The sequence below is a fragment of the Necator americanus genome, chromosome I, assembly GCF_031761385.1.
Source record: "Necator americanus strain Aroian chromosome I, whole genome shotgun sequence".
NCBI lineage: Eukaryota > Metazoa > Nematoda > Chromadorea > Rhabditida > Ancylostomatidae > Necator > Necator americanus.
The window spans coordinates 33,959,561-33,971,545 of record NC_087371.1 but is presented as its reverse complement, the minus strand read 5'-3'; the positions used below and the strand labels follow the sequence as shown (position 1 = coordinate 33,971,545).

The 11,985-nt window shown below is 36.9% G+C and overlaps 1 protein-coding gene across 4 annotated transcripts; it reads right to left on the bottom strand.

The window, feature by feature from the left end:
* Positions 1 to 37: 37 nt before the first annotated feature.
* On the bottom strand, positions 38 to 11,829 carry RB195_007729 (uncharacterized protein; the record flags this gene model as incomplete). Of its 4 annotated transcripts, none has more annotated exons than XM_064181517.1 (14): positions 38 to 176; positions 737 to 793; positions 1,710 to 1,792; positions 1,856 to 1,954; positions 2,094 to 2,187; positions 2,518 to 2,591; positions 2,690 to 2,747; positions 2,826 to 2,959; positions 3,046 to 3,170; positions 3,234 to 3,367; positions 3,765 to 3,815; positions 4,080 to 4,215; positions 4,275 to 4,359; positions 11,731 to 11,829. In XM_064181517.1, the coding sequence occupies 14 exons, from the start codon at positions 11,827 to 11,829 to the stop codon at positions 38 to 40; spliced, it is 1,368 nt and encodes a 455-aa protein (XP_064038297.1). The 4 variants fall into 4 exon arrangements, with proteins under 4 accessions (XP_064038297.1, XP_064038299.1, XP_064038298.1 ...); XM_064181516.1 differs by lacking the exon at positions 3,765 to 3,815 and adding an exon at positions 3,227 to 3,229 and having other exon boundaries at positions 3,315 to 3,367; XM_064181515.1 differs by lacking the exon at positions 3,765 to 3,815.
* Between the last annotated feature and the right edge of the window lie 156 nt (positions 11,830 to 11,985).

Below are 11,985 nucleotides of genomic sequence, written 5' to 3'. Positions count from 1 at the left end.
GAAAAAGGAAAAAATAAGCTTAGAACACAAAAAACTACTAATACGGACTATGATAAATCTGATGACTGTCAAAAACCGTGATACGAGTCCCGTACCTTTCGTTCACTAATTCAACATGATCGGCAGCGTCTTTGAGAGAAATCAATTTAAACATCTGCTTCACCAGAGACGCAAAACTGTAAAGAAAATTAATTTCACGTCATAAACTTCAATTCAATGAACTTCTATTTCATATATAAATCCAACGTTATTCGATTCCGTCTTTATTTGAAGAAATAGCGCATTTTCATACAGAAAAAGCGAAGCGACAGTGACATTATCCTATGATTAGAACAAAGAATGCTGAATTAACCGTGACGATTTAACAACAAATATCTAGAGCACATTTTGGCATAGAATTTTTTTGTTTACATCAGCCTTCTGCTACTCCGAGCATTCGAATAGGTCGCTATGAATTTATGCGGTCATTTAGTACTCTCCAATCATGCTCAAAGACGAAAGGAATAGCCAAAGTAGACGTACAAAGAGATATTGCACATAAAGAATCTTTACACTTCTAAAAAACCAAAAAAAAAAGTCACAGTTGGAGAATAGCTAAGCCTTGTATTTTACTGAAATGAATGGAACTAATTGAGGCAGAAGAGAACGGAATACCGCTAGCTACTTTGCAGACGCAAATCATTTTGATCTGAACGATCTGATATTTCGCTCAAAAATTTGTTCCAAAGAAACTCACTGTTGAACGGAGATGATTTGGAATATTTTGAAACGTTGCCCAGTAGGTGTCAAACCTCTGCAAATAAAACTGTAATAGTTTGATACTAGGACACTAGATTGTGAAAAAAAGAGCATGAGAATGAGAAAAGTTCTGGGCCATTTTCAAAACTGAACGAATCGAATGTAATAAAAACAATTGAAGAGTTCACTTTCGAACTATGCTGAGGAGAAAAAGTGGAAACGGAAAGTCCTCTAACGAAAGGGATCAGTGAATTAGAAGTGAAGATTTAAATTACATCTAAAATTAGATAAACAAAAAGCAGATATTTTATGGAGGGAAAGAGAAAGGAGGGGGAGAGCAAAAGGGAAGAGAGTTTGTGTTATTGTCAGATATGTGCAGTGGCAGTACCACCAACACTGGTATTTGCGATTTTGTTGCACGCGTACAGTACGCAAATTACGCTACGTCGCATCAGGTTGCCCGAAGAGTTTCACCAGTATCGATAAAATGCGCGCGCATGTTCTACGGTATACACGAGAATCAGTGACTAATGCAACCTTTAATAGCATTAAAAGCAGCATCGCATTTCTTAGCATTTTGCTCTATTTGTAACTTTATTCCCTATCGTCCACCGTTCATGGACAGCTGTGAACTCGTCCTTGTGGAACTGCAACGAAACCACTGCCCCTCGGTCAATACTCGTGACCTGGATGCGCGAGCGCGTTTTACCGGGATTTTAGTTTTTACCAGGGAGTTTTACCAGGGTTGCGGGGAGCGTTAGATTGTTTTATTAATATAGCCATATCACTGTACTGTAATATGCTTGGTTTTACTCTGCATAGAAAATAAGTAGAATGCAAAATTACTGATTTGTGCAAGTCTTATAATCAATTTTTTTAAAGGGTATGTTTTCCGGAGGCACAATCTTCTTTAGCCGAGCTCTCATTATAAGATTTACGAAGAAAAAACCCAAGTGAATGCAAGGACTAACCGAATCATGGACGTAAGCACCGGATCAAAGCACACTTTACGATATGCAATCACACGCACACATGGGAAGTACTTCACCAAGTGCTAAAAGAAATTATGCGTTTTAAACCACCTGAAACTGTGCTTGGAGGAAAAACGGCCGATGACCTTGCCGAGTTCTAAGTCTACTTCAGTATAGCCCATTCCACACCCATTGAATTCGAATGATTCTATTGTGTTGAAGCAGGGACAGGAAATTTCGGAGATCTTCAAGAAGAAATATTAGATATGCACTGTACTCATCACAAGCATTTTTTTTTTTTTTTTTGTAGATAAAAGTCAGGTTCAGTAAAACATTTTGTCAGCGCAAAAGATTTACGAACATGATATTTGTACACGACTATACCTTTGAAAGAGTGAGGTGCGTCAGAACAGGACACTTGCTCAAAATAATCGACAAGTGGCTATCAAGTCGAATGAAAGCGAATATTCGGATACATCTGAAAAGAGAAGAAATATTACTTCAAAATGGCTTTAAATCGAGTTGTTTCAATACGGTACTATTCGTTTTGCATTTGAGAAGTGAGAGGAAGGAGGCTCCTCACGATAAATCATGTCATAAGTTGAGCAACACCTACGGACGTATTCAGAATTTGAGGGAATCTTATGATAGTCTCTACGACGCTTTTCATTAGTGTTCAATGTCCCTTACAATCAGAGATACAAGGTACACCTTTGTTTCCAGGAACATTCTACTCTTACCTGCTTAACGAAGCAAAAGAAAAGAAATCCAAAGGGTACATATTTACATAGGTCTTTTTTTAGGTTACCTCAAGTTTTGTGAACACTTAGGAAGCCATGTCTCCAGCAACTGAGCCACATACTGTGCTTCTTCGTCTGGATTCTAAAAACTGGAACCCTAGAACTCATTCCAAATGAAGGAGAAATAAGAAACAAGATTGTAAAGTGAAAAAGTGGAGTCCAAAAATAGCAATAACCAACGTTCCGTCTTCGCTTTTGTTTGACAAACTCCACAGACCCTATGTTCAGTTCAAAAATCCTAAACATAGATTAGAGAAATCCCATAATTACAAATAAATATTACTGAGAAGCTATTAAGTGAAGAAAAACACCTTACTTGTCCACAAATTCCCCCAAAACCTGTACCACTTTCCATGCAAACTTGTAGTCTGACATTTGAAGAACACATCGTTCCCATTCTCTTACAGAAAAGTTTATTCGACAACGAAACAGTAGAAGTTTCAGAGTAGGCTATAAGAACTAAGGTTTGATACGAACAATAAAGCAAATTGGCATGCTAGATGAGGTGATGAGCAAGAAAGCGATCCAGAACTCACGAGAATAGTCGAGATCTGACTTTCAGTACAGCAGTCAATCTTGATCATAAGATTTATTCTGTGCGTACACGTATGTTGGGCATTGAGAGCTTTCACTGCTTCCGTCAAAGAGACGTCTTGAAAGTCTGAAAAGTTAAAGCGAAAACGTGTAGCTCTAAAATGAAAAATACTCAAAGGTCACTTTCTGCCTATTCGAGATACGAGGTTTCCACAGCGATCGTCATAAAAATGGATGTGTAGAGGCGGTCCATACTCTTTGCATAACGAACCAAAATCGACATCGGTTTCAAGGGGAACCTCCACTGTAGCCCAAGGGTATAACCTAAAATGATCATATGATCACACTGGTCCACCAAATTTCTACGGAATGAAGAAATACAAGTGTGACATCAAAACAAAGGGGAATTTATGGATTATCGCGAAAGTATTCGACTGAACTGCAACGGTTTGCCTGGTCGACGTACTCCTTCTTCTCTGCTATTCTCAGCACGCTGAGCAAATTGAACACATTTAGCACCGAATATAGGTGACGTTTGTATTGTAAATCATATCATGGATCACAGAAGGACAAAAAATAACACAGATCTCAAGTTAATACCTTTTCCCAAGCTTACTGAGCAAAATGAGAGATTCTTCTTCAGTTAGATGGACGTCAGTGCTTGCAGATTACGAAAAAAACTTGATCCAGACGTGGAATGATCGCATAATTACACTCTAACGGCAGTACAGTACCAATCGTCATCCAGCATAGTCCTTGCGAATATAATTGCCTATTTAAAGTTGTTTAACCCAACAAATCTCTAATAAATTAGTGCAAAACGTAAAAGGATCCTTCCGAAAGGAAAAAAAAAAGATGAAAAAATTGAAGATTAGTGTGAAGTGTGTGAACTCAATGAGTATCAACATCAACATCATTATCAATGATGATGATAGATCTGCACGTAAAAAATCTCCGCAACATTTTCAAATACCTATGACGCTTCTCATAGGTATTATATATATTCATATATTGGACGAAAAAGTGACAAACGTACGACTGTCTAAGGTCAGGAGAATTCAAACTACACGGCGGCATCTCCAGATCGCTGTCAGTGGTGTAATTTGAAGAGCACGCAGTTTCCGTGGTGGAGGTATCGTGAAGGGAACTCATTTCCTTCCGTTGCTCTAACCCTGTAATACCTCGATTACTCGAAATGTTCAGAAAAAAGGCTTCAAAACTTCAAATGCACCGTCATAACGGGTAGCTGTGTAAGAAGATGAGGAGAATAACACAAATAAACACCACAAAGTTATGACAAGTGAAGTAAAATGTAGCTAGGGGAGCACTCAGTGGCGTCCTTATTTCTCGAAGTAAATAATGAAACCAATCGCGGCCCTAAGACCTATGGATTAGTCTTAGAGGATTTATGACATGTAAACTAAACCTATTAAGAAAAAAAGTAAGTTAGAACGTCAAGAAATAAGGGCGCCACCGAGTGCTCCCCCCCAACTACATTTTTCCCTAAAAAGTACACAATGAGATTATCTCAAGGCGGAAATTCCAGAGAAAGATCCACTCGTTCCGTACATGCATTCAAATTGCGCCTCCAACGGATCTACAGTACACGTATGTGGGACGGGACCCTCGCCCAGCTCTCATGTCGTAGAAATTTGCGTGCCAATTTACTTGTAGGGTTTGCTAGCGTCTCGAAATGGGACGATTAGGACGTAAAGGAGTCAAAAAGGTCGCTAGTAACCGGGAAATGAATGAAACTTCAGGAAATGGGTGACACCTGAGTTGGAAAGTTACTATCAGTCGACGAGGATACGTCCGCAGATTTCTTCGAACGGAAGCACGGTATAGTCGAGTCAAAACGACATGAAGCGCGGACAGTTGCGTAAACGGCTGCGCTCGAAGCGGTGCGGTGGAGACAGCGGTTAGAGTCGAGGTGGGAACATGGCGAACTGCAGAGATGGTGGCGGCAGTGAGGGTCCTCGCACGGTTCCAACCGCTACGCTTCACCGCGCCGCATTGGACGCAGCGGTCCATGCTTCATGTCGTTTTGTCGACCCAACTATATGTAACTGCTTACGCAATATTGCACCATGAACAAAAGTGCTTGGGCTGAGCTGTGCAGGTGCTGCCGTCACAAACTCTGCATGATTATTCATTCCCCTTTGTTTTCTCACAGTATACATCACAACATTAGTAATTATTTATGTGATAGTAAGAGTTAGTATTCATTGTTTCGTTTCGTATTAAAACTATTCGTTTCGCTTCGTATTAAAACTTGCTGGGTTCTTTTCACCTCTTTTTATCTTCCAGGCAAGACCTGATCCTTCTTAGTGCATTTAAGTAGGAATGATGTAATACTACGGTAGTGCAAGACTGTCCTCCAGAAAGAGAGGTAGGAAGGTTTTCTGATTTGCAAGATCTAATAAGGTTCTTTTCAGAGCACTTTCTTTAATTCACTATTTCGTGCGTTTTATATCACTTTTTCCTCAATAATTTTCTTTTCTGGATCCATTCTTTTTTCTCGTTCAGTTTCAAACATTGAAGTTTACTCTTCAGTTTCATATAAAAAGAAATCGCGAACACTTTTCGGTCATTTTACTCTTTTTTGCTGTGCGCTTGTTACGAAGAAAACGTCGATGACCTTGCGGATTTTTGTCATGCGTTAGGATCTGATATCTGGACTATTCTTATATGTTGTTTTATTTTTTATTTGTTATTGTAGATTGTTTTCATTTGTAGTTATTTGTTTGTTGTCTTTTATTGCTATACAAACATTTGTCGGTTCTTAACATAATGACTATCGGTTTCTAATTTTCCTTGATCCAGAGCTATTTTTGATCTCACGCAAACGAGTGTGGGTCGCGTTATTACCATTGGCGCTACTCCTTTATCAGCTCTTTCTTCATGTTTTGTTAATTTTTAGATCTCCATCTCTTTTTTTTCGTCAAACACCGTTCGAATAGGTTTACGTACGTATTCACGTATTGTTTCAAACGTTTAATTGCGTACGATCCACCAGTGAGACGTGTTGTTGTTGTAAATTTGTGGTTGTAATGTTATAATGTGTAGCATTCCGCTATTGTTGGATAGTAGTTCTTCATATTGTGGTAGTTTTTTTCTACCTCTTTTTTTCGTCAAACACCGTTCGAATAGGATTACGTACGTATTTACGTATAGTTTCAAACGTTTAATAGCATACGATCCACCACGGGGATTTGTTGTTGTCAGTATGTTGAAATGTTATAATATTTAGCTGTTTACAATAGTTAGCTAGTAGTATTTGTTGATTTTCATTCCTCTAAGTCTGTGTATAGGTTATGAGGGCCATCGAATGGTCACATCTAATCCGATAAGCCTTATACGCTGCCGTTTCGGGTCGGGTTTGCCATTGGCTTTGCGTACGTCTCATATTTCATAGGATTAATCAACATGACTCCAATCTCAGCGGACAAATGATATTTTCGAATCTTTCAACTTTCTTCAGAGTTTTAGATCGATTTAAATTTTCCAGACTTTTCCGACACATGAAAAATTTATAAATAAAAATTATAAAATAGTGAATTTATTTTATTTTCACCTTGACCATTTGTAAGTATAGAATTTACGATTTCGAACATGTTTTCATGTGAAATTATAACTGAAACTCATGTGAAATTATCATTTAGTTGGTATTAAGCGAGCAATGCATGTAATTATTGTGTTTACAGTACTAAAGGACAGTGAACTACGGTATAGTTGGGTCAAAAAGCCATGAAGCGCGGCGTATCTGTGTATGCGCTCGAAATGGAGCGGTGAAGGCAGTAGTTGGGACCGAGGTGGGACTGTCGCAAAGTGTAGCGTTGGATGCTGCCAGCAACGGTTCCAGTGCGCTCCTTACCGCTACGTTCCACCGCACCGCTTCGAGAGAAGCCGCCTACGCAATTGCACCGTGCTTCATGTCATTTTATCCCTAATATACTTGAGCGCATCATTTATGGTATAAATCGAGCACTACATGTAACTGGTGTGTTTACAGTACTTAAGAACTGTAGGCAACGGTATTTGAGCGATACTTCTACACCACACTAAAAGTATCAAATAACAGCTAAGTTTTAAAGTATCTGACCTGCAAGATCCTGAAATTTGATCTTCCTCTAGAAAAATTAGATCATTTAGTCATCTTGGGACCTAGTAGTGTGGTGAAAAAGTTGAAAATCATCTGTTTCATTCATCAGAGTACATCAAACTTTATCCTATCCTCTTAACTATGGGAAGAGTTTTGGAATTTGACTGAATTATTGTTTTAATGACCTACAGTTAGTTCAATAATGATTTCACTTATTAGAGTTAGTTTAAAAAAATGATCTTCACTTCGGCTCAATTTTTGAGGTGGCACATTTTTTCTTAGAAAGTATGCTCTGAGAAATAATAATATAATACCAATACTAATACTAGTACTACATAGTACTAATACTAATACTAATACTAATACTAATACTAATACTAATACTAATACTAATACTAATACTAATATTAGCATTAGCAGTAATAATAATAACAATAACAACTACAATAATAATAACTATAACAATAGCCGTAACTATGACTATAATTATATCTGTAATAATATTAATAATAAAATAACTATAAGAATAATAACTACAATAGTAATAATAATAATAATAATAATAATAATAATAATAATAATAGTAATAATAATAATAATAATAATAATAAAAGTAGGGCTTGGATAAAAGAGAAATAGATGTCCAGTATTGTCAACTCCATACATTCTGGATATGTCGCCACTCTAACTCGTATACGTCAGTAACCAAGCCAATTAGTAAGCTTTCAAGGGGTTGTGGGACTCGTACACGTTGAAATAGGCTAACTAAGTACGAATAGATGCAGCAATTCCACAACCATTTAATTAATGTGTTGCTTATAACCTTTGAAATGAGTATGAATAGAAATAAAGTGAGAGTGAAGGACCTGGTATGGAAAAAGAGGGGAAAAAAGATATTCTTACGAAAATTTCCTCATTTTTTCCACGTTTGTATTGTGAGTCTTTTTATTTACACGTTAATATTCTGCACTAATTTCGGATCAGATAACAACTTTGTGGTTTTTCTTCCAGTGTAGACGTGAATCTACAGAGAATATCCAGTAAATCACCAGCTCAACTCTAAAGAATTGCACAGGTGGTTTCTTCTGAAATCATGCGATCACAAGGTACAGCTCGAGATCCCTGCAGACGATTCCCAGACCCTTCCTTTATCTGCTTCAGGATGGTACAGAGAAATACTCAAAGCTTGGTTGTTTCCTGTAATCCCTGCTTCAGGGTGTAGTATTTAGGAATTGTAGCGAGAATCTGGAATTCCCGTTATAAATCTAGGAATTAAGGGCTTCATGGGCACTAAAGGTCTCAGCTCGCCCAACAGCGATACTTCTTTCATTTACTTCCTAGCAAAACAACAAATAACAAGTAAACACTGAGGCCTCAGCTTTGAGTAGGAAACAAAAAATAAACAGATTGCATTACAAGCTCATTTTTCAGAAAACTCAAAATTTGAAAGTGTTTTCCTTTGAGAATTCAACAATTCCTAGTCTAACCCCATTCTTAAATGTTTATAATGAGAAGTGTGAATTATATAAGGGATAAAGTAAAAAAATTCGTATTTAATACTATTTAATTCAATCTAATTTGATATTATCAGGTGTAAAAGGTTGGTTTTGGTTGGTTCCATCAGGTACCTTGCAAAATTTTTCAACCTTATATGTGTAAAGAGTTGTCTCGTTGGCTCAACTGGTGCCTTGAGTGTACCTGATTCGTGATAACATCTTCCATTTATTATTCATAAGCCTGTTATTATAAAGCATGATATTCTCTATTTATATTTATTTACTTATTATTATTATTGTTTGTGTTTATTTTGTAATTATTTTTTGCACCACTTTTTATTTCTGTTTTTTTTTTCCGCACTATTTCTGACATCCTTGGAAACGGTGTAGTTTTCGAACACTACATACTACTGAGTTAAAGAATCTAATATCGATAATTTCCTAGAACTCACCCTTTAATCCTTAGAGTTTATGCTAAATGTAAAGCAATGTTTATAACGACAAGCTTTTCTTGAATAAAGCTAATAATATGGTTGTGGGTCGTGGCGAGACCTACTTAACTACATACGTGGTACTAGTGCCGAACTCGCATGCATCAATGTCTAGACATAGATCACACGGTAATGAACGATTTCTATACGAACATTTGTCTCCAGAGCCAACGGCTGGCTCCACGATTCCTGAACGGTCCCTGAATAATGTGGCAAATATATTAAGGCTACAAATATCTAAGTACTCCAGCGGAATACCCACATATCTATATTTTTATTGTCCGCTGCACATTGTCTGCAGCAAAACTGCACTTTTTTTTGTTTTTGTGAACTTTTCGACTTTTCTTCATGACTTCAAGCAGCTCTCATCGCATGAAACATTTTAATCTGTGTGTAAAATTCTTGTGCGTCAAATGTCACCACTTCGAACTCTTCGACTCGTGAGTGCTTGATAATGGGAAGTTCAGTGAACTAGTGAATTCGTCACCTATGGGAAAAAGAAATAATTGTTGATAGGTATTCTGGAGAGAATTTTTTTTTGAGAGGTTTTATATTTCTGGAGAGAGTTTTTTCTTTGACGATGATGATCCTTTTTTTCGCAATTTTCTTGTTTATCCCTTCAAATTGCCAACAGTTATGGCACACACTTCTTTAAATTGGAAAAAAAAATTAAGGTTTTGTTCTTGCTTCAGAATTGGTGGAAGAAATTCCTCTGTTCTACACTTCGAGGATTGTTTACATTTTTGTTTATTTGTTCCATTATTATTATTGATAAGATTTTTTATTTTTGAAACTCGGAGCTTTTCTAAACATCCTCGGCCGTCGGCGGTATCCGGATTGAATGACGACATTTTCTAAATTAGTTTATGCATAATTAATTTCTCTCTTTCAAGGAGTGCGGAAAATTTCTCGACTAGAAATGGAAGAAAATTCTTATACATAACAGATCTACATACACGTCAGAGGAAATTTCAGCAGAAATCAAAATTTCAATTTTAGTTAAGTTTCTTTTTTTGGAGTTAATAAAAAAAGACCTTGGATCAATAGAAGAAATTTAATCAGAATTCAAAACTTGAATGTTGGTTAACTTCTTTTTTTTAGCAGTTTTATCTTTTTTTTCTGCTATTTTTTGCCCCTTGACTCTATTTTTTCTTTCGCTGATCAATTAAAAATCGCGGAAAAAAGCCGTTAAATTTACTTGAAAATAGGTTATTTGAGAGGTTCTAAAAGTAACTTTATTCTAAAAGTTGTACAATCAAAGCAGTAGATGGCAGTGTTAGTGGCTGTAGTGGCTGTAATATCCATAAATTTTTTTTTCTTATTAACAAAATGTCAGCTTATTCTCAGGAGAGAATATGATTGCCAGATTACATTTACCTTTTGCAAAAACATGACATTTGCCGTGATGTGGGATAATTGCTCGAGCGACACTGCCAGGTAAACCTTGTTAGTACTAAATCAATTGAATTATAATAGAAGTCAGCTGGAATACAGTTACAGTACGGTACGAATGAAGTAAATCGGTTACGGTAACTGTCACGGTAGTCAACGTTTCTGCAATTTTACTTCAACTCATTGATGACAGCCGTTACCAGTGGTTATTTTTCATGATTTTCTTTTCTAAATTTTTCTAATCCTTTTTTTTAAATGAAATTCTTCTCATTTCTCTTTCTGAAAAGTTTTTTTGTACTTAATAGGTTTATAATTCTAATATTTCTTCTTAATAGGGTTAATTATCTATTATTTTATATTTATTATTCACCATATTTATTATTATATTTATTATTTTTTATTATATTTATTATTTTCTTGTTTAACTATCACTCTTAAAAGTCGATAGGCGTCAGATGCTCAAACAAAAGCTGTGTTGTCGTCAATGGGTCAAGTGACGTGCTTCGCAATGGCGGTATGGCTGCTGAAATTTAAAATAAAAATAGAATGAGGAAGCATTAGAAAAATGGAAAAAATAGGATTAAAGCTGAGGTTGTTTTTTGGTTCCTTGTAGGAGAAAATTTCAAAGAAATTCTTGTCCCTTGTCCATACTACTGAAGGAAAAATTTAAAAAATGGAATGATGAAGCATTAGAAAAAAATATAAAATTGAGGCTGAGTCAGTTATTTGGTTCCTTATGGGACAGAATTTCAAAAAAAATTATTGCCCCTCGTCCCCACTACTGAAGGAAACAATGAAATATTCTCTTGTTTCTCTGCCACTGTTCTTCTTTTTTAATGCAAACTTTTTGTTCCTAAAGGGTTTTTTTTTTCCCAGGATTCCCCCTAGATTTCTTTGTTGAGGTGATCCACGAGGAACACCCGATGATAATCCACGATTTTCATAGAGCGGCTGAGTCGCTAAGCTGCAGCCACGGCATGGGCGGATCGGCAAAGGTCGGTGGCTCATCGTTTGATATGTGATACGTCTGTAGAAACAGCTCCACCTCGTAACCTCATAGCAACGCGCCGGTCTATGAGGCTGAAGAGATCGTGTTACCCTCACATATACACACACGTAATTGATTTAACCTCATAATGGCGACATCTCAAGAGCAGACCAGACCAGAAGGCGTGGCCGTAAGCGGGCGACGACGTTTCGGCCCACCTCGTCTGTGGTGTTCTCGGCCCGCGTAGCACGGCGATATTGCTGGATAGGCGTGTCGTGCGTGAGGAAACGTCGCTTCTTTCTGATCTTCAGCCTCATCCCTGAAAAAATTTCGGGAATTAATTTCTGGATTTTGAAAATTTGGTTCTTGTTTTCTTTTCTTCGGGATTTCTTCGCACTAATTGATCCTACAATTGATTTAATCGCACATAATTCTTCTTTTCCTTTCCTTTCCTCCCAGTTTTTTTCCGATGT